This window comes from Ambystoma mexicanum, chromosome 3q (assembly GCF_040938575.1).
Source record: "Ambystoma mexicanum isolate Mex_15411 chromosome 3q, UKY_AmexF1_1, whole genome shotgun sequence".
In the NCBI taxonomy this organism is placed as follows: Eukaryota; Metazoa; Chordata; class Amphibia; order Caudata; family Ambystomatidae; genus Ambystoma; species Ambystoma mexicanum.
Genome location: NC_090926.1, coordinates 1,164,558,888 through 1,164,586,374, shown reverse-complemented (window position 1 = coordinate 1,164,586,374; position 27,487 = coordinate 1,164,558,888). Strand labels below are relative to the sequence as shown.

The window sequence follows — 27,487 nt, the reverse complement described above, 5'->3', positions numbered from 1 at the left end:
TTCCTATAGCAAAAGTACATACACTTACGTTTTTCAACTTCAGAAAGGCTGAGTCGGGTTAGCCAGAATTGCTACTGTGATCGGCATATAAACACATAGCAGCATTCGAAATTTATTAATATGCATTTCAACTTTGGTTATTGCACATGATCAGTATGTTCCCCACAGAAAAATAAAAATGGTGCATGAATTGTAGGTCTACAGTGAACATAGAACACATTACAGGATGAATGGATTGAACTATAAATGCACTTGTCAACAGCCAGGCAGGAGGTTTAGAGCAAAGAGCATTAGGTGTGTGTTAAACAATATCATGACTAGTGTCATTTTAGAATTTGTAAAAAATGGGTTTTTTACTTCCTTGAAAAAGACAGACATGCAAGGAGGCCCGTGAATCTGGCTTCTCGGGCACATGCGCCTTTTACCCACTCTCATAAATGTCTCTCAATTTGGATCCACTGGTTCTCCAGAATTATCGACCTATTGCCGGCATTCCCTGGTCAGTGAAGATACTGGAGTAAGTGTCGACTCAAAAATTGCAAGCATTTTTTTTAAGAGGAATTTTCCTTGGATTCCTTACAGTCCGGTTCCGTCCGAAATTCGGTCCGGAGAGGGCTCTGCTAGCAGTCTATGATGAACTTCTGAAGGTGGCTGATCATGGCAAGCTTTTACTTTTGGTGATACTTGACCTATCAGCCGCCTTTGATACTGTCAACCACACTATCCTTTAAGAGAGATTGAGGATGGTGGGGAAGGTTTCTGAGCACGCCACTCGATGATTCAGATATTTTTTGGAGATGCGTCAACAATGTTTCAGACTGGGAGCTTTCACGTCAGACCCCAGTGCTGTGGAAGGTAGGGTTCCACGGGGGTCATCGTCGCCACTCCTTTTTAATTTACATCTCCAGCTGGTCATGGAAATTCTGAGACGCCATGGAATAAGTTTCCAATCCTATGCTGACGTTACTCAGATATTAATCACAAATGACACGGTCGAGGAAACCTTTCTCAAGATTAAGGATTACCTTCAGGAGATTAGTGAATGGGTGGCCTCTAACCGACTGCAACTGAATGCAGCCAAGACAATTTATTCTGTTTGGCCCTGAGCACCTTTCGGCCACTATTGGGAGTCAAACCTAAATTTTCTACTAAAGTTGAAAACCTTGGCTGGATCTGGCAGAACAACCTTGGAAGTGAAAGCCAGGTTGGAGCCAAGGTGAAAAGCTATCTTTTATTCCCCTAGACTTCTCCAGCAAACCCTCCCATATATCCCGGAAGTGGATCATGCTCTGGTGGTGGGAGCCCTCACAAATGCCCACCTAGACTATTCTAATAGTCAATTGGTGGACATTCCAAAACAAACAATTTAGTAGACTGCAATGGGCGCAGAATGCAGCGGTTAGGCTGGTTTGTGGATTAAACAAAACTTCTCATGTTTCACCCTCACGCCGTTTACTTCATTGGTTATGGGTTGAGGTCTGTATTAAATTCACGGTAGCGTACCTGGTATTTAAGTGTCTGAACATCTGTCACTGGATTACCTGAAGGATAAACTTAAGCAGTATCAACCGTCCAGATGTCTACGTTCAAGAGACCAGGCTCTGTTAGTTATCCCTTTATCTACATTTGTGTCAAAAAGGGAATAGAAGATTCTCGGTGTTTGGACCTAGACTCTGGAACAGTTTACCGAGGGAAATTAGGACTCTATATTCCCTAGGTAAGTTTCGTAAAGCCCTGAAAACGTTTGTTTAAATAAAGTTTAGCTATTCTGAGCCTGTTGCAACCGTTTGTCCTCTTGGATGGAATGTTGGTATTATTACAATTCTCGATATCAGCTTACAGCAAAAGTCATCAGCGCCATTATACGGTTTGGTCTGTTTCGAGCGCGTTACAAATTCCTCAAAATCAATCGAGCAGACTTGACTTGGAAGAAGCAGTGCAGACTCACAGAAAGGATTTCCAAGACAACATCCCCACTCTAAGCACATATAAATAGGATTACCATGAAATAAACAAATGGAGACATTATCTTTTTTTTATAGCGGTGGGGCAGAGGAGGGAGACCCCCACCCTAACTATTACCCTTACCCCACCTCATACCTATATTTTAATAAAAGGTCCCCAGATTTTGAATTAAATAGGTAAACAAATTCAGTAATTTCTCCACTCGTTATTTTTATTGCGATCATTTCTGGAGATACCATATAAATATGCAAAGGAACTACCTCAGCTCTGTCTGCACTTGGCATCCATGCAACATTCAGAGTTTTGGTGGCTATGCAATCAGGACAAGCCATCCAAACTTTACTTCTGTGCGCATTTCCTAATGGAGGTAGATTGGGATGTCTGGGAGGCCATCATCTTGTCTCACACACAAGACTGAAGGGAAACAATACAAAACATTTGGAGTTTAGGATTTTTAAGATTAATTGGTAGTCCAGAGGTTACCATTTAGGGGCTTTTAGCTATCAATAAGATAAATCGTCTCCAGAGTGGTGTAGCAAAAATTAAAACCAGCAACTGCCACAAACCTACTCCCCAACACACTCCGATTGATAAAACGAACCCAAGGAAAAACTGACTGCTCTAGGAGCCAATACGGCTGCACCACATAAAGGAGTCGCAGCTATAGAGGGACTTCAAAAGCACTACTATCTCAGAAAACAGATTTTACACAGGATCTAAAAAAACATTAAAAAAATAATAAAAAAAAAAAGTCTGTGGAGGATGGCACCCGTTCCATCCACACAGAGGCTATGGCAAACGGAAAGAATGTAATTTATAAATCCTTCACCAGGCTAAATGAAATTGGGCTGTTGACTTACCTGTCCATCTATGGTCAAGTAGCCAGTCTGCTTCATGATTTCAGCAAGTTTCTGGTCAATTTCCATACTGCAAAGGAGAAGGAATATCAACACCTTGTTTTTCTGTACAATAGGTCCATATTTAATATAAATCACAATTTAAGCATTTCTTCAGGAAACGTCTCTAAGTAGTCATTGAAACTCCCAGTAAAAGATATGGGTTCATTTTAATCAGGAAACTAAGGTGTAAAAAAGTACAAGTTACTTCATTCATTTAAGCTTTAGTTCGGCTAATCTGCCATAAAAACGCATATAAAATAAAACCACAAATTCATAATAGTAACATAATAAAAATTCTCCAATTAGATTCTATTAAAAAGACATCCTGTTAGTAAAAACAAACATATCCATATTAAAGCGTAATAGCAGGGGCAAATTCGATAGGAGGGGATAGGATAGTCCATACATAAAATACAAACATTCATACATGATAAAAATATAAATGTACTAAAGATACTCTAGAATAAAAACTGATTTGCCCATACCTCTAGTTAACAAGTCAAAAATGTATAAAGATATAACCGAAAAGAACATCATGAGGGAGAAATAAGGGAATAGTTTCTTACCTGTAACTCCATTTCTCCAGCATTGGTATCTTTCATGGATTCACATGCTTTGAATATTCCCCGTCGTCAGGCTGGGAATCCCCGGTACATTATATAGACCCTTTCCCGTAGGAAAACTTTTTCGACGCTTATGCGTCCTATCCTCCTCGTTTTGTATCATGCGTGCCCGTACCGTCGGGACGTCATGATATAAATACAGGCCCTGCCCCCGCGCTCCCTCAGATTTTGGGGGAACCGGTTTGCATGTTCAGGGGAGGAAGGTGGGCGCATGTGAATCCATGAAAGATACCAATGCTGGAGAAATGGAGTTACAGGTAAGAAACTATTCCCTTCTCCAGCATTGGATCTTTCATGGATTCACATGCTTTGAATAGATTACATAGCAGTACCACCCCCAAGAGGAGGCGTGCATGCAAACCCATATACTTTCTTCGCAAAGGCCGTTCCCTATGATCATGTATACATCAGTAATAGTTAACATAGGAAAAAACGAACCACATACAGTCAAATTCCACAGGATGCAACCCCGTAGCCGGGGCTTACCTTATTGGAATAGGTGTCGAAGTACCGCCAGTCCCATCCGGGTGTCTTCGGCATGTTGCTGCGACAGGCAGTAATGGCGGGTAAAGGTGTGTGTAGTCGCCCAGGTAGCCGCCAAGCAGATGTCCCCTAGAGGGACTCCGGCCCACAGTGCCGTCGACGATGCCGCTGCTCTAGTTGAATGAGCTCTTGGCCGTCGTAGAAGAGGCTTCCCTGCCCTGGAATGGCAGTACGAAATGGTAGATGACACCCATCTTGATAGTCCTTGCTTTGAAATGGCATTTCCTCTAGCCCCCAAACCATAGGCCACGAACAGCTGTCTCGTTTCTCTGAACGGTTGCGTACGATGAAGATAAAACGAGAGCCCTTTTTACATCCAATGTGTGTAGCATGCGCTCCGCTCCCGAGCATGGCACCGGAAAAAACGTAGGCAACACAATAGAGGAGTGTTTATGGAACACCGAAGGAGCTTTTGGTATGAACTGTGGGTTAGTGGCTAGGACTACTTTGGTCTTGAAAAATCGTAAGTATGGTGGGTCTACCATTAGAGCCTGAACTTCTGAAATATGTCGGGCTGAAGTGATGGCCACCAGGAAGGCCACTTTCCACGACAGAAACTTTAGAGACGATTATGACATTGGCTCTAAAGGAGGCTTCATAAGAGACGTTAAGACCAGATTGAGGCTCCACTCCGGCGGAAATTTCTTCTCTGGAGGGAAACTCCGAAAGAGGCCTTTAAGGAAGTGCTTAATCAGGCGGTCGCTGAACAATGGTGCCGAGTGCCGTCGACGAGTAAACCTGGAAATGGCTGCTAGGTGTACTTTTATTGACGACACCGACAGGCCCTTTTGAGCTAAGAACAGCAAGTATGGAAGGAGCTGTTCCGGCTTAATCGATTGCGGGGCCAAACCTGGTTGATCCTCACACCATTGACAGAAACTTTTCCATTTGTACGCGTATGAGGCGTTTGTGGAAGGTGCTCTTGCCGCTTGCAGGATACGCCGACAGTCCTCCGGAATCGTTAGCCGACCAAATTCGGCGAAGTCAGGAGCCAGGCCGTCAACTTGAGGCTGTCCGGGTCGTGATGCCAAACGACACCCTCCTGTCGAGACAGAAGGTCGGGGGTCTTCTGGAATCTCATCGGTTCCGCCGCCGCTAAGTGTAGTAGGTCTGAAAACCACACCTGTCTGGCCCAGTATGGGGCCACCAGAATTACCCGACATGGGTACCTGAGGATCCATTGCAACGTCCTCCGGACAAGGGGAAATGGAGGGAATGCGTACAGGAATTTGTTCGTCCATGGGAATGAGAACGCATCCCCCAGTGAGCCCTGCTGAGGCCATCTGCTTGCGTACTGATGGCATTTTTTGTTGTTCTTCGTTGCAAACAGGTCTATGGAAGGGTGTCCCCATTCCTTGAATACTTGTTGAAGTTGTTGGTCGTTCAGCACCCATTCGTGAACTTCGTTCATTTCTCTGCTGAGGGCATCGGCTTCCACGTTTCTCACTCCTGGTAGGTGGAACGCTAAGATTTGCATGTTGTGTTGCAGGGCCCAATGCCAGATTTTCTGTGCCTCCGTCGATAGGGACCTGGAACGTGTCCCTCCTTGTTTCCTCAAGTAGAACATCGTAGTGGTGTTGTCCGTCATGACACGCACCACCGAGTCCCTCAGTTGAGGAAGAAAAGACTTCAGAGGCCATCGCACTGCTCTCAGTTCTAGCAGGTTGATATGCAGGGAGGACTCCTGCAAAGACCACTGTCCTTGTACCTGTAACGTATCCAGATGAGCTCCCCATCCGCTCAGCGATGCATCCGTCACCACCGTCTTTTGGAACTCTGGTTCCAGTAGAGGCATCCCTTTTGTTAGATGAGTAGACACTCTCCACCAGCCGAGTGCTTCAACTAGTTGTTCGTCGACGACCAGTCTGTCGGACCAGCGACCTCTGCTCTGCGACCAACGGTCCGCTAGAAATTCCTGGCAAGGCCTCATAAACAGACGGCAGTTGTTTATCAACGGAATGCAGGACGACATGGTCCCTAGCAGGGACATGTACTTGCGCACGGAGACCTTGGTACCGCCTCTCCATTCCGACGCCTTGTTTTGCAGTTTCTGAATTCTTTCGCTGGATGGTTTCACCAGGCTTGTGTGTGTATGAAACTCCGCTCCTAGAAAGACCAAGGTCCTCGAAGGCTCTACGGAGGACTTGTTGAAGTTTATTGCGAAGCCCAGTTCCTGTAAGATGGACATTGTGGCTCGTAGACTGTCTCGTGTTTGTTCCTTGGAGGAACCTCTGACCAGCCAGTCGTCTAGATATGGATAGACATGATGACCATCCTTCCTTAAATGGGCCGCTATAGGGGCCAAGCACTTGGTGAACGTCCTGGGAGAGGACTTGAGCCCGAACGGGAGGACCTTGAACTGAAAATGCTTTCTCCCGACGACGAATCTTAAATATCTCCTGTGTCGTGGGCGTATTGGGATGTGAAAATAAGCATCTTGAAGGTCTAGTGATGATAGATAATCCATGGGTTGCACCGACCTGATAACCTCTTGGAGCTTTAGCATTTTGAATTTTTGGCTCTTTAGCCACTTGTTGAGTACCCTCAGGTCGAGAATGGGCCTCCATTTGCCGTTTGGCTTTTTGACAACAAAGAACCTGGAATAAACTCCTTGTCCTTCCTGTGCCACAGGAACTCTCTCTACCGCCCCTTTTCGCAACATAAGCGCCGCCTCTTGTCGTAGGATTCGGAGGTGGGGCTGTGTCGAGAATAAAGGAGGAAGACGCGGAGGCTTGTCTTTGAATTGCAGCGCATGACCCATGCGAATCGTGTCTAGGACCCATCGATCTGTGGTGATGCATTTCCATCGGTCGAAGTGATGAGAGACTCGACCCCCCAGGACGTTCCGAAGGCCGTCATTGGTTGCTGGTTTGCTTGTTCTTGGTTGACGACGGACCTGAGCCTCGCCGCCTGGAGGCTTGATAGTCCCTGCTTCTACGTGCCGACTGGGACGCTCGTCTAAACCCTTGTGAAGAGTACAAGGGCCTGTTAAATCCACGGTCCCTCGAGGCTCCAAAGCGGGAGTTTCCAGAAGCACCCCTGAAGGGGCGAAAAGAGCGAAAATTTTTACCCGTTTGAAGGGCGCCGAGGGACCTAGCAGTATCCGTGTCTTCTTTCATCCCTTTCAGCGCTTCATCAACCTTTTTCGCCAAACAGGTGTTCCCCTTCGCATGGCATGTCCAGGACTTTGTACTGTACTTCAGGATGGAAAGTAGTACATTTGAGCCACGCTTGTCGACGAAGCACTACTCCATGGTTGATTTGTTTGAAACCAGACTCTGCTAGGTCAACTGCGATATTAATAGCGTGGTTCGAGGCCTCTTCGCCATCCCGCACCAGTAACATAGCTGCTTTTCGGTGTTCGTCTGGCAGGTGTTCTAAGATAGGGGCTAGTTTGTGCCACATTTCCCTATCATATCATGACACGATCGCTAAGGAATTGGCTGCTCTTACTGTCGTCGCTCCGACCGAGAGCACCTTCTTTCCAATGGCGTCCTGCCTCCTAGCCTCGCTTTCCGGCGGCGTTGAACATTTTTGCTGGACCCTGGCCTTCCTAGCCGCTGCCGCCGACACCACCGAGTCAGACAGAGGCTGTGATGTTAGACATTTTGGAGTGGACTCCGGAGCTTTAAACTTTTTCTCGATCCGTCCCTTTATGGCTGGCTCCGAGAACGGATGGCGCATCGTCTTGAGACCTTCTTGCCACACGTGGTCAAGGATTGGGATGGCAAATACCGATTTTCTCCTTTGACCCATATGGTCAAAAAGGAAACAGTCTTTCTTCTGCTCCTCAGGAATCAAGACGAATTCGGAACAAGCTTTCCCCATCATTGCATGGAAGGCTCCCACATCATCAGGGGGAGATGGCTGTGTCTGGCTCCTCGTAGACTCCAACTCTACATCCGAATTCCATGTTGGGTCCCTCGACGGTGACGGAGATGTCTGACCCCGAGTCATCCAGTATAGAGTCGGACTCCGACAACTCACCCTCCTCCTGAGCTCGAGGACGATCTTTCACCGCCTGGGGAGCCGATGGGTGTTTCGTCGTTGAGCGAGCCGTACACGTTTGCTCGTCGACGGAAGGTACAGACAAAAGTGACGATGACGTCCCAGGTTGAGGGAACTGCGTATCCAGCCGTTGTAGGAGCTTCTGAAGAGTATTAAGCACATCCAGAGACAAAACCGTCTGGGGGGTCAGTAACGTGGATGATATAGGTATCATACCCCCGCTCGCACTCGTCGCCGTCAACGTGGAAGGCCGTAAGCCTAAATCCGATGGCTGCAGAACCATGTCACCTTCCCCTTCCGCCGAGCAGGCCGTGTCTGGCTGCAGTAAGACCTCAGGGGGGATCGGGTCATAGACCTCAGGAAGCCAAGCCATAGATTGAGTCTCCGTCGACGAAGGAATCCCAACCGCTGCTGCTTGAACGGTAATAGGCATCGTCAATGACACCAAGGTCGATGAGCCAGTCGTCGTCGTCGAGCCCTTAAACTTCGTTGTCGATTTCGATGCCGACTTCCCGGCTGAAGCTTCTCGACTCATGGAAGACCTGGGACGGTCCCCTGAGGAGGATTTTGACAGCGCTAGCCTCTCCGTCTTAGATGATGAGGAGGAGGAGGAGGGCTTTTTATGTGATGAGGAGAATCCAGCATGTTTCCCCTTATGCTTGTCCTCAGCTCGAATTTCTGCTGGCCGTACCTTCTTCGATGGAGGCTCCGACTTGCTCCTGGAGGCCGTGGAGCCAACTTCCGAAGCCGGGTAGGCACCCACTCCGTCATTAAGCCAGTCGACCAGCCTTCTTTTACGGTCCTTAAGGGTTTTTTGGGAGAAACCCTTACATATCTCACATGTATACGCCGTGTGGTGCGGGTGGAGACAGTAGATACAGTCCATGTGGCCGTCTCCTTCATAAACCTTTTTGAGGCCACAGGTTGCACACGGGCGAAATAACGCCTTTCCAGACATAATTCTCCAGAATTTGAACTTCGCCGAAGCGAAACAGACAAAACAACCTAGTTTTCACTAGTAGTAAACACGAGGATCCCACTACTTTGAAAGACGGTTGAAATCTGAGGGAGCGCGGGGGCGGGGCCTGTATTTATATCATGACGTCCCGACGGTACGGGCACGCATGATACAAAACGAGGTGGATAGGACGCATAAGCGTCGAAAAAGTTTTCCTACGGGAAAGGGTCTATATAATGTACCGGGGATTCCCAGCCTGACGACGGGGAATATTCAAAGCATGTGAATCCATGAAAGATCCAATGCTGGAGAATAAGAAAAATAATTCATCCTTCCAAAGGGCAAGTGCTCCATAGCGCTGGAATACAAAGGCGGTTTTCCAGCCCCTTTATAGAAAATGTCTATACCAAAACCCATATCGGACCGGCTAAGTCGAAAATGGAAGGAAAGGAGAGAAAATCTCGTAGCCTACACTAATCCACAATCTTCAGGATTGATAATTATATGTCTCAGTCTTAACTCTTAGCAACCGGGTCCTGCAGATGTAGTGAGCAGTTGCGAAAACTAAATGGAGATTTGAGCACTGGCTCAAACATCTCACAGCCATGACGCATCTCTGTGTCTCTCAGAATGGGTCTGAGAAATTATGTCCAAATAGGTTTTGAATCCTGGTTACATCCTAAACTCAAGATATTCGTGGCCTCAACCTCGGATTGGCAGAATCAACTAGGAGTGATTCACTAGCTCTCAACTTTACAATGTTTTTCAGATACTTAATCATAGGTGGAATCAAAACGCAGAAGTTTTCCCAAACCTCAATTGCATCCAGGTTTTGAAGGTTAGTCTTAATGAGGGATAACCATTTTAAGCTCTTGCCACCCTCCAAAGCCATAACATGGATCAGTGCATCACTGTACCTTTCAAGGCTGTGTTTCCACAATCCGACCCGAAAGGAGACGGTTTGGCAGAAATATGAGAAGCAACTGGAATACTATCAAGCTCAAGAAGAGCCGAAGGAGCACAGGGAGGGAGCAACAACTATTTCTTTCAAAAATGTTCATAGGTGCTCAATTTAGTAGCACCATAGCCCCACAGTTCTGAGCCATACGATGCAGCAGGCAGGGCTCGCTTATAATTTAAGTCCAAGGCTGGTGAGACAGCACCAGTAGCATGTTATTGCTCTAGTTATTTTCTCCACGGTAATGGCAGATTTATTTATCTGCGCTACTCAGCTGCCGGACTCCTGAAATCTCTACCCCAATTAGTGAAAAATGTCAACTTGCTCAATCAACAATCCCTTCACTTCTAACCTCATAAGCTTGCGTTTGGAAAATTGTGGTTTAAGTACCATTAGCATATACTTATTGATGTTCAGGTTAAGTTGCAGGCCACTACATTTATTCAAAAAGTAGAGAAGGACTTTCTCAGACCTTGCAGGGTTGTAGATATCAAAACTGCGTCGTCCGTGGAAAATAATGCTGGGTATTTCTCAAAAGCCATTTTAAGGCAGTCTTGACACTCTCTCGTTAAGACTTCTATAATCTCTTGGACATAAATATTAAAAAGGAAAGGGGCCAAGGCACAACCCTGTCTAACACTGAAGTTGACATCAAAGGATCACGTTAACTCTCCTCCCAGCCCACAGGATACACTGGCTTTGTTTGCAGAGTATAACTGACGTATTATGTATGGTGATCAGATTGATTGAGGCCTTATGCGTTAGAGGTATCTTACAGTCTCCCTAGAAACAGAGTCGAACGCAGTCCTTAAGTCCCAAAATACCACATAAGTGAATTTTTTTAGGACTACATTTTTGAATTAACAAAAAAAACACACAAAACACTGGTCGATCTTACCACTATTTTCCCTAAAGCCAGCTTGTAGATCACTAAACATTCCCCCACCCACCCATTCCTTGAAGTGTTTTAGAATAACTTTGCCAAATAACTTTCGAGTTGTGTCCAGGAGGGAAATCAGGTGGAATCTCTTCCTCTTTTTTATACATTGATAGAATCACGGCCAAGTGCCAGGAAGTTGGCATTTCCCCTTTACATAAAATAGCATTAAAGACCTTACAAAGAGTAGGGGCCCAAATGTCCACTTAGTCTTTTAACAGGTCTACGGGGTAAGGTCAGGACCTGCCGGTTTACCATTCTTCAGAGAAACAACCACCTCTTCCACCATCACTGACAGAGTACCATAAGCAGAACAGGGAGCAGAAACACAGACCAAGGGGTGGGGTGCAGGTTCCTGATATCACCCAGAGAAGTGCAACTACCAGTCTTCCTCACTAATACAGAACGTTTTTGTCTGACGCCAGCTACCAAAAAAGCGGCTAATCCCCAGATTGGGGAGCACACCATTTCCCAAGAGTAAACTCTCTATTTTTGGAGTATGTCAAGTTTTTGTACTTCATTTGTAGGGTACAGTTTCGGCCTGTCCACCCCAAAAGGTGAATTTATACATTATACAATTTCCTGTTTAGCCAAGTAACATGCATGATCATACACCAGCCAGGCTTACTTAAGGCTTTCTGATTGCAGTGAGAAAACTGTGGGTATACTCCCAGTAAAGCCTCAAGAATCCCTTATTCAGGTGGCCTGGACACAGCCATCGCTGTTGAATCCAGTTCCTGGTGGTGGACCAGTGGGGGAGGATCACCTGGTTAGGGAAGTCCGGGGGTATACCCCAGGTGAGACACGGTAATGTGCCAGAGAAGGAGAGAAGGACGAAATATCTGAGGCTTTCATGGGCTCCTGTTAGACCTCTCCAGACCAAATCAACAACCCCTCCGTACGTAATCAATCCTCGCAGGCCCAAAACGCGGTTACACAAAAAAAGCATAACTTCCAGAATCCTTGTTTCACCGGTCTCCATTCGAATACTCCCTATCGTCCTCCTTTCCGCTCCTCTTATCATTTTCCGCATTTCGAACCTGATCAGATAAAACCCTACGAATCCCACAAACCCCTTTGTTCATGTCACAACCCCAGCTTACCCCGCAAACCCTACCAATTACGTCCCTCCGATTGTTATTGTCCAAGATCCCAACCTACTATGACAAAACACTACTGTTCCCACTATCCCCTATGTTCTGTTCTTCATCCCGGTCATTCTCGTCAACCGACTCCCGTCTGATAATCACATCACTTCCCCATCATATCCCGTAGTGCAATCTGACACTCCAACATCCTCCCTTTCCTGACAAACACTGTTTCACAAACTTGTAATAAAACTGTTACTTGACATGTCCCGACACGCAAAAGTCAGGCAATCAACTGGATACCACACACCCGACTGCCCTTCCTTTTCTCCACATCGATAAAAGGTGGGGCAAGAAAGTGCAGTACGAACAAGGCGCATACAGCAGACAGCACGATACGACGGCTACCAGGAGCAGTTCAAAAGGAGATTAGAGTCAGGAATCACGAGGGAGGAGAGAAGTAACCTTGCCCTTTTCGCCCCAGACCCGCAGAACCTTCATGGACCAGAGCTCAAGACCGCGAACAATAGCACAAGTGTCCTGCAGCAGATGTCAACGATACACATGGCAAGCTTATGCCGATAAGCAGGAGCAAGGGAAACTCCCACGCCCGTGACACTGGCCTTGATCCCAGAGAAGCCAAAAGCAAGAGGAAGCAAGACTGATCTGTAGGTTCAGATCGGCTGAACGAGGTCCCGACAATGAACTCACTTCTTTCTTGTAGAAAATCAGTTTTTCCTGTGACATTTCTGTTATATTGGAGAACATGTATGATCTGTTTGCATTAGACAAGACCAAGAGAATGTAACGTATGATATAACTTGATTTTGTACATCTGTGAATCGATCCAAAATTAAACCACCCACAGTCTGGCAACAGGATTTTTCCAGTTGAAAAAAAAATCTATCTTCTGTGACATACAAACTATCTGTTGTATTTGAGAACATGTATGATATATACGCATCAGACAAGATTGGGGGTATGCAATGCAGGATGTAACTTGATTTTGTACCTCTGTGAATTACACACAATATATGTGTTTTAATTTTCAGGAAGAAAGGGGGGTCTTGGACCAAATACAACCAGTATTTTACCACACAGGGTTTTATACTCAAAGCCCATATTGCTTGTGAAGGCATTCTTACAAACATATTAGTATTATTTTCACTTTCCAACAGGATTCTACGTAAACTATGAGGATATTTTCCTTAACACAAAAATACCAAATGGATTCATACGTGAAATCAATTTGTGAAAGCAGTTATAACATGCAAACGAAATGGTAAGAAAAAGGAAAATTACCGAACGGTACCAAAATAATCACTAAGATGTCTTTTTTACAACATAGACACAAATATTTAATTTTCAATATAGTAGAAGTCGGATAGATGCAATATTGGACATGGTCCAACAAACCCCTTTTTCATGGAATACCATAATCCTGGGATAAAATACACAGCGTAACATGACTTACACAGTGGGTGATCCCAAAATATGGCGGGCGTCTAATCGAGCAGCTAAGACAGAAGAGGGACTAAAAGATATCCATGGTAATGCTGATAAATGTAGACACTAAAAACTACTGAATAAGAGAATATGGTTTGGTCTTACATGTATATTTATAATATCATTGATTTATTTTTTTAGCCCAATTCATCCTCCCTGGCACCCACTCCCTCATCTCTGTGGTTCTATAAATGTTATTGTACATCACTTTTACTTTGTAAACCTTACTTGTCAATGACCAATGCATTTCATACCCTTTTCAATTTTATTTGGCATACACATAATATTGATGGCATTTATTTCTGGGGAATATGATTTCCAATGGATTATTGTTCAAATGAAATAGATGAGCCTTGATTTGAAAAAGGCACTAGAGATGCCGAAAAATATGTGTCGTCTTAGAAAGGGCTATACCCACATGGGATATAAAATAAAAAACACATAATCTAGAACAATTTGTATTGAGTATTCTTGTATACTGAGTGGCACATAAGTTTGTGTGAAAGCCAAAATTTGAAACATTACACAGAGTACAGGAACTCTTGTCTTCGTTTATTTTTTCACGCATATGCGTCCTTCAACCAGGAACCATGATGGAAAAAACATGTGGATTAAATCAAAGTCGGAATTTGGATTGGCTCGCTTTATACAGTACGTTCCATCTGGAGCTTCTCTGTAGATGCGAAAAAAGGAGGTCAGCACAGCAGCAGGGCCTCATTGGGCACTTCGAGGTCAAGGAGTTTGCAGCTGGCTTCTGTTCACGATTTCTTCTTCGGATGTTTCTTCCAGTGGTCGACTGACTGTAGTCCCAAGAACCTCGCTTTTTAAAATGATTTTATTTGTTTATTGGATTTTCAAACATACAACCAAATTAAAAACTTTCCCCACCCCCATTCCCTTCCAACACATGTCTCTTAACCCCTCTGCCATAGTACACTGGATGAACAAGTTACTTCTTACCTTGTAATGTTCTTTTGATGGGATGTTCCTCCGACGTATTCCTTATCTTTGATAATACGTTTCCAACTTGCCGGCCTCGGAACATTTTTTCTGTAGAAGGCGCTGCGCGTCGACGCCCGCCGAGTCGATGTCCCTCGAGGGCCAGCGTATCGGCGCCGATGTCACCATGCCCATAAACAGGCGCGGCGTCCATTGCTCAGTTCCGTTTTGTAGCATAAGAAGTGTCATGCCTGAATTGGTTATTGACCTTGAAGGAGCGTAAACTGCAACCACAAGAGAAGTATTACTGCGGGGATGGATGGGAGGGGCGATGAGGAATACGTCGGAGGAACATCCCGTCGAAAGAACGTTACAAGGTAAGAAGTAACTTGTTCTTCGAAGGGATTGTGTCCTCCGACGTATTCCTTATCTTTGATAGACTGCTATGGCATGTAATTGGAGGTGGGAGTAAGAATGTTCTGCATCCCTTTAGGGATGGACCAAATGTAATACGGCCTTGCCAAATCTGGTCTCTTGACTAGTGGAGAAATCCAGGTTGTAAAATTTTGTGAATGTATGTGCGGACGACCATGTGGCAGCCGCACATATGTCTCTGACCGGTACCCCTCTTTGGAGAGCCGAAGAGGCTGCGATACACCCCTGGTTGAATGAGTCCTAAGATTTTGGGGTGGCTCTTTCCCTGCCAGTTTGTAACATTCCAAAATGGCCAAAATAATCCACCTGGAAATGGTTTGTTTTGTTATGGGTAGTCCCAACTTGTGACCCGAGTATCCTACAAACAGTTGGTCTGCTTGCCTGATCCTAGCCATTCTGCTGATGTAAAAGCTTAGAGCTCGTCTTGGGTCCAGTCTATGTAGCCTTTCTTCCTCTTTCCCTGGATGGGGAGGAGGGTAGAACGAAGGTATGGTCATTTTCTGAGTAATATGGAATTCAGAAACCACTTTCGGGAGGAAATTAGGCTTCACCTGTAGGACAACTTTGTCCTTGTGGAAAATTGTATGTGGGGTTTTACAGGAGAGAGCTTGTAGCTCGCTCACCCTCCTAGCAGATGTTAGTGCTACCAATAGGACAGTTTTAAGCGTGAGAAATCTCAGCGAACAAGAGTGAAGTGGTTCGAATGGAGTGCCCATTAGGAAGTTTAAGAAGGGAACCTGGAATGGTTTTGGAGGATAAACATTAGTTAATCCTTTGAAAAATTGTATCACTAGAGGTAGTTTGAAATACGATGGTTCCTCCGCAGTGCGCTTGAAGATTTTACAGTGCCAACTTGAAGGCCTGAGTTTGCCAAGTAGAGAAGAAACGATAACACCGTTGGTGTACCACATGAAAAAGGGTTGATATTCTCTTCCCTACACCAGCTGCAAAATTTGTTCCAACGGCAACGGTATAAAGACTTTGTTGGTGGCCTCCTGGCCGAAAGCAACACCTCCAAGACGTCATCAGGGAGATCCCAATCCTGTACCTCACCCTTTCAGAAGCCAAGCGTGAAGGTTGAGGGTTCTGGTGTCTGGATGGAGAACCTGACCTCCCTTCTGCGAGAGAAGATTCTCTTTGAGTGGAAGACGGATTGGAGGGCAGATGGACATATCTAGAAGGTCCGGATTCTCCTGGCCCAGTCCGGGGCAATTAGATCATGGTTTTCCGGAATCTTCTCAACCTCCTGATCATTTGAGGAATAACGGACTGGTGGAAATGCGTAAAGGAGTGGAAACTCCCAGTCCACTACGAACGCGTCTCCCAGAGCTCAACTCGGGGGAAATTCCCTTGAACAGAACAGATCGCACTTCCTGTTGGTGCTTGTGGCGAACAGATCCACCTGAGGGGTTCCCCAAAGGGCGAAGATCTCTTGAAGGACTTCCTGAGCTAGCTCCCACTCGTGGGAGACTGTGCTCTGCCTGCTCAGAGCACCCGCTGTCAAGTTCTTCTGTCCGGCTAGGTGGACTGCCGATAGAGAGCTTCCTTCCCGAATTGCTAAAAACCAGAGCTGCATTGCCTCTCTGCACAGTGGCAGTGACCCTACGCCGCCTCTTTTGTTGAGGTAGTGCATGGCCACAGTGTTGTCCGTCATTATCAGGACATTTCTCCCCTGTACTGATGGCAGGAAAGCTTTCAGCGCTAGTCTGATCGCACTCAGCTCCAATAGGTTGATGTGTAGTCTGGACTCTGATGGAGACCAACGACCGCTGATGGTTAAGTCGTTGGCATGGGCTCCTTTCAAGATGTTTTCTGGGTAGGCGCACCATTGAAGGTCGCGGGCTACTATGTCCGGAATCCTCAGGGAGAATGACAGATCTCCTCCGGATTGCGACCACTGAGTTCAGTGCCCACTGAAGAGAGCTCATTCTCAGGCGAGCCTCTGGCACAAGGAAGATGCAGGATGCCATGAGGCCTAGCAACCTCAAAAAGTCAAAGGCTGGGAGACGTTGGGCATTTTGAAACTTGTTGGCCATCTGCAGAATATCTTGAGCCCTCACCTCTAGTGGCGAGGCTTTTCCAAGTGTCCAGGACCGCTCCAATGAATTGGAGTCTCTGTGATGGTATCATCTGTGACTTCTTTAAATTGAGGAAGAAGCCCAGTTTGTGAAGGAAGTTGCAGACATAATCTAGCTGGATCTGAGCTTGTTCCAAAGATACAGCCCTGATCAGCCAATCGTCCAGGTAGGGGTAGACGTGGATCCCTTCCCTCCTTAAACTCGCAGCCACTACCGACATTAGCTTACCTCGGGGCGGAGGTCAGCCCAAATGGCAGAACTCGAAATTGATAATGAGAGTCGCCAATTGCGAACCTCAGGTATTTCCTGTGTTTGGGATGGATTGGCACATGGAAATAAGCATCCTGAAGGTCCAGAGATACCAGCCAGTCCTGGAGCTGGATGGCCTGAAGGATCTGAGAGAGAGTCCAGGATGGGTCTCAGTCCCCCGTCCTTCTTTGGTATGAGAAAGTAGGGGGGGGGGGATCAGCCCTTGTTCCTGTCCGCTACATCTACCGGTTCTATGGCACCTTTCTCTAGCAGGTCTATAATTTCCTGCAAGAGGAGCGGATCTGGAACTTTTAGAGAGCTGTTCCCCGGTGGATGACTCTGAGGGATATGTAGAAAGGGTAGGCAGTAACCCTGGGCAACGGTCTCCAATGCCCAAGCAGCTGACGTTATAGCCTGCCATTCCGTCAGATGGTGAGTTAACCTGCCCCCTACAGGTGTCTTGTGTGGAAAGACCTCAGAGTGGCTTGGGGGCAGCTGATGCAGATGCCGAGGGTAAAGAGGCACCTGCTGCTGCTGCAGCCTTAATACCTTTGACCCGTCTCCCCGGGTGGATCTCCTTTGGCCTCTTTGAGCCGGGTGTCCTCTGCCTTTCCTGATTGTGGAATAATAGCTAACGGACTTTCCTCTCCCAGAGGCTCCTGAGGGGCGAAAAGGAGTTTGGCGGATAGCAGCTCCTAAAGATTTTGCTGCTGCTTTAGATGTCTGCAGCTTTTCCAGACGGTCATCAGCCTTTTTTCCGAATAATGAAGAGCCGTCAAAGGGCATATTCAGAAGTCTGGCCTGTAAATCTGGAGCAAAGCCAGACTTTCGCAACCACGCATGCCTGCGGATTGTTGTACTTGCCGCCATGGCCCTGCTGATACTGTCAGCGGAATCAATGCCAGTTTGAAGTTCGCACATGGCATCGTTGCCATCTATAATAATGTTAAGGAAGGCTTCCTTTTCCTCTCCTTCAGGTATGCAGTCAGCCGCTGATGAAGCACACTCCCACAGTGTGTGACTGAACCTGGCGAGCGTACAGGTGGCGTTGATGGACTTCAACGCCATACTACAAGCAGAGAAGACTTTCTTTGCCATAGAATCGTACCTCTTGTCATCTCTATCCTGTGGGACAGTAGGGTAAGCGGTCCTGTTGCTTGATGAAGTTGCCGCTTGGACCACCGGGCTCTCTGGAATCGGGTGTTTTGATAAGTATTCATGGTCAGCAGCAGCTACTCTATACTTGGCTGATGATCTTTTATTGACAGCAGGGATAACTTCAGGAGTTTCCCAGTTAGATGCAATTTTTCTTTGTAAGGCTGTATGGAAGGGAACCACAGGATCCTCCTGTGGACCTTTGTCTAATATGTCTTTCAGGTCATCCTGTTGAAAAACAGGCGAGGGCGCTGACCAACCCATGAATTCAATCATTCTTGCCATCAGGGTTCTATAGGGTGTTTCGGCATGTTGCCCTGGGTCTGGCTTAACAAAATCCACTTCTGGGGAAGTGTCCAGCCCACTTGCCTCATGTAATGACTCCTGTAGGTCTTTCAACCTTCTTTCCTCAGAGGTGAAATCCTCTGAAACAGGTAGTGTGGTCCTCTGCAACGCTAAGGTTTCCTGGTCAGAATCTTCGCCTTCTTCATAAATTGAAGATAATCCAGGGTACTCTGACCTCTGAAATGGTATAAAACCCATTTCTAAGGCAGAAGGAGCCAAATTCGTCATTATTGGGCGAGAAAACGTCAATGTCGTCGACGCCGATGTGACAGGCTTCGAAGAACTCGAGAGGATCGGGATCCTACTCGAGGACATCGCCGACGGGCCCATCGTCGTGCCGGAGGCTCTTGGAATCACCGTTGGCTGTGGAGTAGCCGTGGTCTTCCATTTCGTCGATGTCGGCGTCGATCGACCAATGCGTCGAAGAACCCATCGACAACGGCGTTGATGGCGCCGATCCATGCGTCGAAGGGATCTTCGACGACAAAGTCGGTGCCTTCTTACCCGATGGCCCGTGGCGCTCTCGGGTGGAATGTTTCGCCGGGTGCTGCGACTCGCAGCGTTTTGATTTTTTGGGTTTTTCACCCGGGGTATCACCCTCAGCTGTCTTCGAGGGGGACAAGGCCGCTTTCTCGAAGACGCTTAACATTTTCTTCCTGAATTTCTCCAACTCAGCCTGAGAGCTGTGTTTTGTGGGGCAGGAGACCCTTTCTGGGGAAACAGAAGGCGACGAGGAAGGGGATCTTTGACGTCTCTTCTTTGAGTGTCTTGATCTCGATGAATGGTGGGAGCTACTTCGAGATCTAGAATGGGAATGTTTTCGACGGCGAGGAGACGAATGCCTCGACTCGGCCGAAGAAACTTTCAAGGAGGTTTTGACTGACTTAACTCTCTCGAGCTTCCCCTTGCGCTCCTTCAAGGCTTTCGCCATCATGGACATGCAGACCTCACACTCCGAACAATGGTGCTCGGCTCCCAAGCACCACAAGCAGATCCTGTGTGGATCTGTTATCGACATTTTTTACCGCAGTCTCAACATTTTTTGAAGCCGGATCCCGGCGATGTCGGTTCCGTTGAAGATGCCATAGAGAACGAGTTGGTATATTTCGAGTAGATGTAGATTAGTTATCTGACTGAACTGAGCAACGATGTTCCGAGGCCCCACGAAGCGCGGAAAAACGGAACTGAGCAATGGACGCCGCGCGTGGCTATTTATGGGCATGGTGACGTCGGCGCTGATACGGTGGCCGTCGAGGGACATCGACTCAGCGGATGTCGACGCGCAGCGCCCTCTACAGAGAAAAAATTTCCGAGGCCAGCAAGCTGGAAACGTATTATCAAAGATAAGGAATACGTCGGAGGACACAATCCCTTCGAAGAGCAAGTTTTTATACTTTTCACAAAATGTCCAAAATTCATAGATTCCGCTGGCAGTATTGTTCCGTATAGTCAATGTAGAAAGTTCAGAATCGCTGCCCAGTCTGATGAGAATTTAGCCTGTTCCCCTTGAATTGAGTAAGTAACCGATTCCAAAGACACACAATTCCAAAGTTTAATACCAATCTTTGATGTGTGGTGAGTCCAACGATTTCCAATTCCTAGCCAGAACCAAGAAGCCTGCTACCTGAAGAATATAAAAAGCTTTCCTCTTATGCATTATCTGGTTGTACCATACCTAGCAGGGTCTCTGCAAGGCTTCTCCATGTCTTAAAGGCAAACCTATCCTTCATATTCCCCTGCACCTCCCTCCAATATTGACTCAACTTAGGATAAGACCACCAAACATGTAACCTAAACCCTCTCCCCCCACGTCCCCGCCAACAAAGAGCTGAAACCGATGGGACGATCTTGTGTAAGCGGTCAGGGGTGAAGTGCCATTTGAACATTAGTTTCAACCAAAATTCCCTAATCTGTATAGATCTGGTCATTTTTGGGATCTCTAACCACAGCTGGGTCCATGCGTCATTTGTTGGTGTATAACCCAGTGTCCTAGCCCAGGCCTGTTGGTAAGTAGGTGGAACTGTCGTGGTTTCGTCTATTAATAACTTATCAATTTTAGAGATGACATGTGTATCTCCCGTGCACAAGGTCAAAAATTGTTCAAAAAGGAATGAATTTCTTTAAAGCCGCTAGCCCGTCCAGCACCCATTACCAATGTCACTGTCTCACACCCTGCTTTGAGTGCCGATTACTGCCCACCTCTCTCCCGAGCTAATATATACCGTCGCTCTTGGTCCAAACCCACGCATCAAATCGGTGGCTCACAGACCTTTCAAGCCGGGTCCGTAGTACCCCGCGAGCTGAACTGCTTTAATGTTATTTTACACTGACCGTTAAGGAATATTTCTTGCATGCCTCCTCCCAATGCATGATTTATGATATACCAATGTATGTTGCATGATGTATGCTCCCAAACATGAACAACCACTGTTAAAAGTGCTACTAACTACCGCAGAACTACTGCATTTAGAGACACGACTCCTCCCCAACTCTAAACGACGACTTCATAACTGTCTCACCCGTTTATATGACAGTACAATGTTATGTGACAATTACCTGCTTGCCGCGGTTCCATCCTGAATGTGCACCAAAGTGGGTATAGACTTATTATACACCAGCTATTTAACCGATACCAAGTTAAATGCGTATCTCTAGTGTCCGATATTCTACTTCTCATTGGATGAGACTGTTCTCAGTGATTAGCATCTCAGTCTCCATTATCCTGCTGTCTAGGTCTACCCCTGCTGTGCCCACACAACCACTACAAATATCACACAAGCAAATTACCTTGCCTGAACCTTACTCCATGGCCCAACGGTATCAAACCTACCTCTTTTCTCCCATCGCTCTCAATTGACCCCAAGATTAAACCAACGCCCTTTTTACCCCTTCTAATACCAAGACACCATGCCAACTTGATGAACCAGACCTCTCCTTCGCCCACCCCTATAAACCACCACAGGATAGGGAAACTCTAGACTCCCTAGATTCCAGCACCAGCCTTACTGTCACGAACTGTACAGCACTGATTACCAATACACCCTGCCCAACCCAAGCAAGAAACTCCAGGCTCGGATCCAGACTAGGCAGATCTTACAAACTACCTACAACTGCCCCCCTCACTAACAATAATAGGACAAGCACAGTAAAGTCAGCACCAAAACAAAGCAAAGCCTCCACCAAATGTGCACACAAGCCTAGACCACCAAAAACCTCCTCTAATAACTCTGACACCACCATCACCGGAGCATTAACTAACCCCAGATCACTAGTTGCTAATTCAGCTGAAATAGCTGATCTGATATTGGAAAAGAAACTGGCCTTCCTGGCTATTACGGAAACATGGCTCCATGCAGCTGCAGGGCCAGCTCTCCTTAATGCCACACCGGATAACTATACTGTTCTCCGCTCTGACAGAGATTAAAAAAGTGGGGTAGGAACTGCATTCATTGATAGATCCTCACTAAACCTCGGAGCCTTCCACCATGTCCCTACTTCTTCCTGTGAACTACAGTCTGTAAAAATGCCACTCTTGTCACGCACCTTAACCATGCACCTTATCTATCGCGCCCCCCCCCAGGATCCTTTAGGCTCCTTTGATGAGGACATCAATCATTATCTCAAACAACACCAAACTATCATCCCAAATCCTCATATTAGGGGACTTCAACCTAGGATTTAATTATCCGACCGATCACTAGACCCTGCTCCTAGCCAATTCCTTGATGGAACTAGGCCTCGCCCAGAGAGTTCTCCTTCCCACCCATGACAAAGGACGACCCCTGTACCTGCTAGCAGATCTCAACTGCCCAACCAACGTAACAGCCATTGAACCACTAGCGTGGACAGACCATCGCCTTCCATCCTTTACCCTCACGGACTGCACACTCACAGTATCAACAAGTCTTGGCTCCGCCCATTCTAACCAGGAATAGGAAAAACATCTCAGCTGAAAACCTCAGACCTTTTCTCGAGCCCCTTCAGACGATATCACTTTCTTCAAATCCTGAGGATCTTGTTAATCAGTACAACAAAACTATCAGAAAGGCCCTGGACTCCATTGCAACACTAAAAATGTGTAAAAGCAAACCAATTGCTCACCTAAACACCTGGTTCTCGCCTAAACTTAAAAACCTTAGGAAAGAGAAAAGGAAACAAAAACATCTGGAAAAATAACCCTCCAACACAAACAAAGAAACCCTCCTAGGTATCACCACAAACAGAGAGGAACTTATCGCAGCCAAAACGCAACACCTACAATGAAAGAATCAAAGCTAGCTCAAGTACCCGAGAACTCTTCACCATCCTCAGAGAACTCGAATCACCCCCCACCTCCCACAGATCACTGCACCAAAGACCAAACTTGGGACACCAAAATTCAGGATGCACTCGCCAACACAATTACCTTACTCCAAATGAAAAATCGCCGACAAATAAATCCAACCCTCACCCCCCCGCAAGACCATTCTCAAACAAAAATCCCATATAGTGACTTCCTCGCAACAATTAATTTAAGTTCACACCAGTAACTTCCCACGAGGTAGTAAAAATTATAACCTCTCTTAAACTAACTGTAAAGGAGAGGACTGCCCTGCCAGTGTTATCAAGGACGCAGCAAACATCCTTGCTCGTTTTATAACTTCTCTCATAAATGCCTCCTTCAACACCTGCTCCGTACCTACCAACTTTGAGAGCTACTGGGTGATGCCCCTTTTTTTAAAAAAACGTCTCTCGTCCCCAATGTACCCAACTTTAGACCCATCACCACAGTCCCTTTCCTGCTGAAGATTATAGACAAAGCTGCCTATAATCAAATACAAAACTTCCTCGAGTCCAACAAACTATTAGGCCTCCGTCAATCAGGCTTCAGACCATAACATGGTACTGAAACAGCCTTGATCGACTTAAAAATGCAAATTAACGACCTCAAAGACAAAGGAAATTCAGCCCTCCTCCGCCTACTGGATCTCTCGGCAGCCTTTGACCTGGTTGACCATAATATCCTTTGTAACCACCTTTCCACTACGTGACACTTCTCTCCTGAAGCCACAGCTTGGATTAACTCATTCCTAAGCAACAGGTCGATAAGTTTTCTCGGCCTCTGCAACCCCGTTCCCAATTACATGCAGAGTCCCACAAGGCTCGTGTGTATCTCCCACCATGTATAATGCATTTACCAAACCACTGTCTGATGACCTGGATCACTTGGGTGTCACCTACACTAACTATGCCGATAAGACCCAGATCCTAATCCCTTTATCAGGCGACTATGCCCAAGAGCTAGCCCTGATCAATAAAATCTACCTCATCATTCAGGCATGGATGGCCACACATGGTCTCTGCCAACAACTCCTGCTAGCCACTCCCAATAACATCTCTAAATTAGGCGATCAATACCAATCATTCAACATCGATGGCAACATCATTAAAGCTGCCAGCCAAGTAAAAACACAGGGTTTTTATCTTGACTCGTCCCTAAACATGAAAAAACAGGTCAGCGCTACTGCCTCGGCAAGTGCATTCACCTGAAAACTTATTCGAGCCTGCAAACCCTTCCTTTCAACCATAAACTGCATTACCTTGGCCAGAGCCCTGGTCCTATCAAAAATTGATTATTGCAATGGACTTTACCTTGAAGCCAACAAATACATTACCAAAAAAATTGCAGATCCTGCAGAATAACGTTTTCAGATCAGCACTGACCATACCACGCAGACAACAGATCTCAGCCATAAGAAGAGAGCACAACTGGCTCTCTATTAAAGAAAGAAAGAAACCAACTCAAAACTGCATCCCTAATCCACAAGTGCCTCAACAATGCAGCTCCTCCATATCTTGTGGATAGATTCACCCTGAAAAAAATACAGCAGAGTCTCCAGGTCGGCCAACTCCGGCTGCCTACAAGTTCCCAGATATAAACTTTAAAAAGCAGGCGGTACCAGCATCCCTGTCCTAGCTGCCCAACTGTGGAATTCCCTCCCACCGAATCTCAAGACGAATCAATCGCTCCACAGCTTCAGAAATAAAATGAAAAAGTGGCTGCTTTCTAAGGACGACCCGCTCTAATCATCGCAGGACCCTAGTCACTCTAAGATGAAACTGTTTATATGTAATATAACACATTATATACTTCTGCATTCCTGTAACTGTGAATAACCTGTTTCCATATATGTTAAACACCCTGGTCCTACCTTCTTCTACTATGCGTAACTAAGAAACCACATTATCTTGTACTGCGCCCAGATACCCCTGGGTGAGGCGCGCGTTATCAATAAACTAAACTTACTGGACCCATCGGCAATAGTGAACCTGAAAATATTTATATTGCTGATTTTCCTGAAGAGCAAGCTCTTTTTCTGATAACCCTGGAGTGAATTGTGGATTTGCGAATAAGGGAGTAAAATGGAGAGGGAAATTAGTTAAATGTGATGTTGCTTAATCGTCTGATGCCACATTTCTTCCACTAATCTGGTAATAATCACTTTGGTGTATGTTCCGAGGTCTATCTTAGGCAGTCACTGTTTCTCTCGCATTCTAGAACCCACTATAGCTCGCTCCTTACAGTACCATCTCTTATTGGAGTTGTGCCCAAAGCATTCCTTTATTACTCGCAGCTGTGCTGCGCAATATTTCCTCCAATTAGGGAGTCCTACTCCTTCCCTGTTTGGGGGAGCATTAAGGTGTTCATTGCGACCCGAGACGGCTTGTTATTCCATATGAACTTTGCTTTTTTCCGAAAACATCACAAAATCGGACCTCAGGGCTTGGAAGAGATCAACAAGTTACTTACCCCTGGAAAAATTCTTTCAACTGTATGTTCCTCCCACATATTCCTTATTTTGATATTTCCAATATCCAGTTTTGTTGCTATGGAGAAAAGAATTTCAGGCGCTCTGCGTCGATGCCCGTCAAGTCGATGTCCCTCGGAGGCCATTGTCTCGACGTCGTCACCGCAGGAATATGTAGCACGCGCAGCGCCCTTTGACCTCAGTCCAAGTGGAGCATTTATCTTGTGTTCGATGGTTAATCCCCATGAGAGCGCGTAGACTGCAACCGCAAGGGAAATTCTACTGCGGGTTAGGTTGGGAGAGGCGGTAAGAAATACTTGGGAGGAACATCCATTCGAAAGAAAGTTAACAGGGGTTAGTAACTTTTTCTTCAAATGGATTGTGTACTCCCACGTATTCATCATCTTTGATACACTCCCAAAGCAGTTTATGTAATTTACAGGAGGGAGTAGATTTTAGTATGACATGAATATGTTATGGTTATGTATGCACAGAATCCAATGCAACACTGCTTTTCCAAATGCAGATTTTTGGCTCAAGGAAGCGTCTATGCCCCTGGTCAAATGAACTCTTAGGTTTTCTGGAGGAGCTTTACGTGCCAGTTTGTAGCATTCCTATATTGTTAGTATAATCCATCTGGATATAGTTTGCTTGGTAATGGCCAGTGGCAATTTGTGACATGAATAGCACACAAATAATTGGTCATCCTGTCTTAATCTTGCCAAACTGGAGATGGAAAAGCTCAGTGCAAGCCTAGGGTTCAGCCGGTGAAGTCTTTCCTCTTTCTTCCAAGGATGTGGAGGAGGATAAAAAGATGGTAACTATCTTCTGAGTAAGATGACACTCAGACAATTTTGGGGAGAAAAGTAGGCTTCACTTTTAGTACCACTCTGTCTTTCTAAAAGGACAGTATGAGGAGACTTGCACACCCTTCGGGCTGATGTAATTGCTACTAAAAAGATGTTTTTAGAGTTCGAAGTCTTAAGGGACAAGAGTGTAAAGGCTGGAAAGGAACTCCCATCAAAAGGTTTAAACACCAAATTGAGATCCCACAGTGGGACTTGAAACGGGATTGGAGGGAAAACATTAGCCGGTCCCTGTAAGAATTCTACTATTAGAGGAATCTTAAAGTACAAGACTTCCTCTGAAGTGTGCTCAAAAATAGAAAGTGCTGCCAGATATCCCTGGATGGTACCAATCTGGAACCCCAGATTGGCCAGAAGTGATAGAAAGGATAACACCATTGGTGTATTACATGAAAGTGTCCACATTCTTCGCTACACCAGCTGCAGAACTTATTCCAGCGGCAGAAAGGAACAAGTTACTTACCTGTAACTGTTGTTCTCCAGCATGGGTCTGGCATGGATTCACATGCTCATGAATATTCCCCGTCGTCAGGCTGGGAATCCTCGGTAAAGAAAAAACCAGTATCAGTTTCGTTTCTGATCTGTCTTTCGTAGTAATAACCAATCACTGGTCTCTGCGTCATACTGACCACAGCCAATGACTGCCCTCTACCTAAGCACCGCCTCTGGCAGCCATCTTCAGATTTGGAAGCACGTGAAGTGGCAGTATGACCAAGTGAAGAGCCGCAGAGGGGTAGGCGGGAGGGTTCGCATGTGAATCCATGCCAGACCCATGCTGGAGAACAACAGTTACAGGTAAGTAACTTGTTCCTTCTCCAGCATGGGGTCTGGCATGGATTCACATGCTCATGAATAAAGAATACATAGCAGTACACACATGCACAACCACGGGAGGTGGCAAAGGCTCAACATTAAGCATTGCATCAAACTCAACATTAAGCATCTTACCTCCTCACCAGGCTCACCTCAGGCGAACAGGTTGCGCAGCACTGCTTGGCCGACCCTGGACTCCTCCCTGGAATCCCGATCGACGCAGTAGAACTTCGTGAAGGTGTGCGTCGACCTCCACGTAGCAGCCCTGCATATGTCCAGCAGGGGCACACCAGAAAGGAACGCCGTGGTAGCTGCGATCGCTCTGGTGGAATGG

General features: G+C 46.2%; 1 protein-coding gene across 2 annotated transcripts in view; it reads right to left on the bottom strand.

Moving 5' to 3' along the window:
- MAP2K7 (mitogen-activated protein kinase kinase 7) overlaps nt 1-27,487 on the bottom strand; it is an 849,076-nt gene that overhangs the window by 568,681 nt on the left and 252,908 nt on the right. For both annotated transcript variants that reach the window (XM_069603992.1, XM_069603993.1), the window contains one exon: nt 2,826-2,892. In XM_069603992.1, the coding sequence (XP_069460093.1) occupies nt 2,826-2,892 (67 nt within the window). The remainder of the gene's footprint in view (nt 1-2,825; nt 2,893-27,487) is intronic.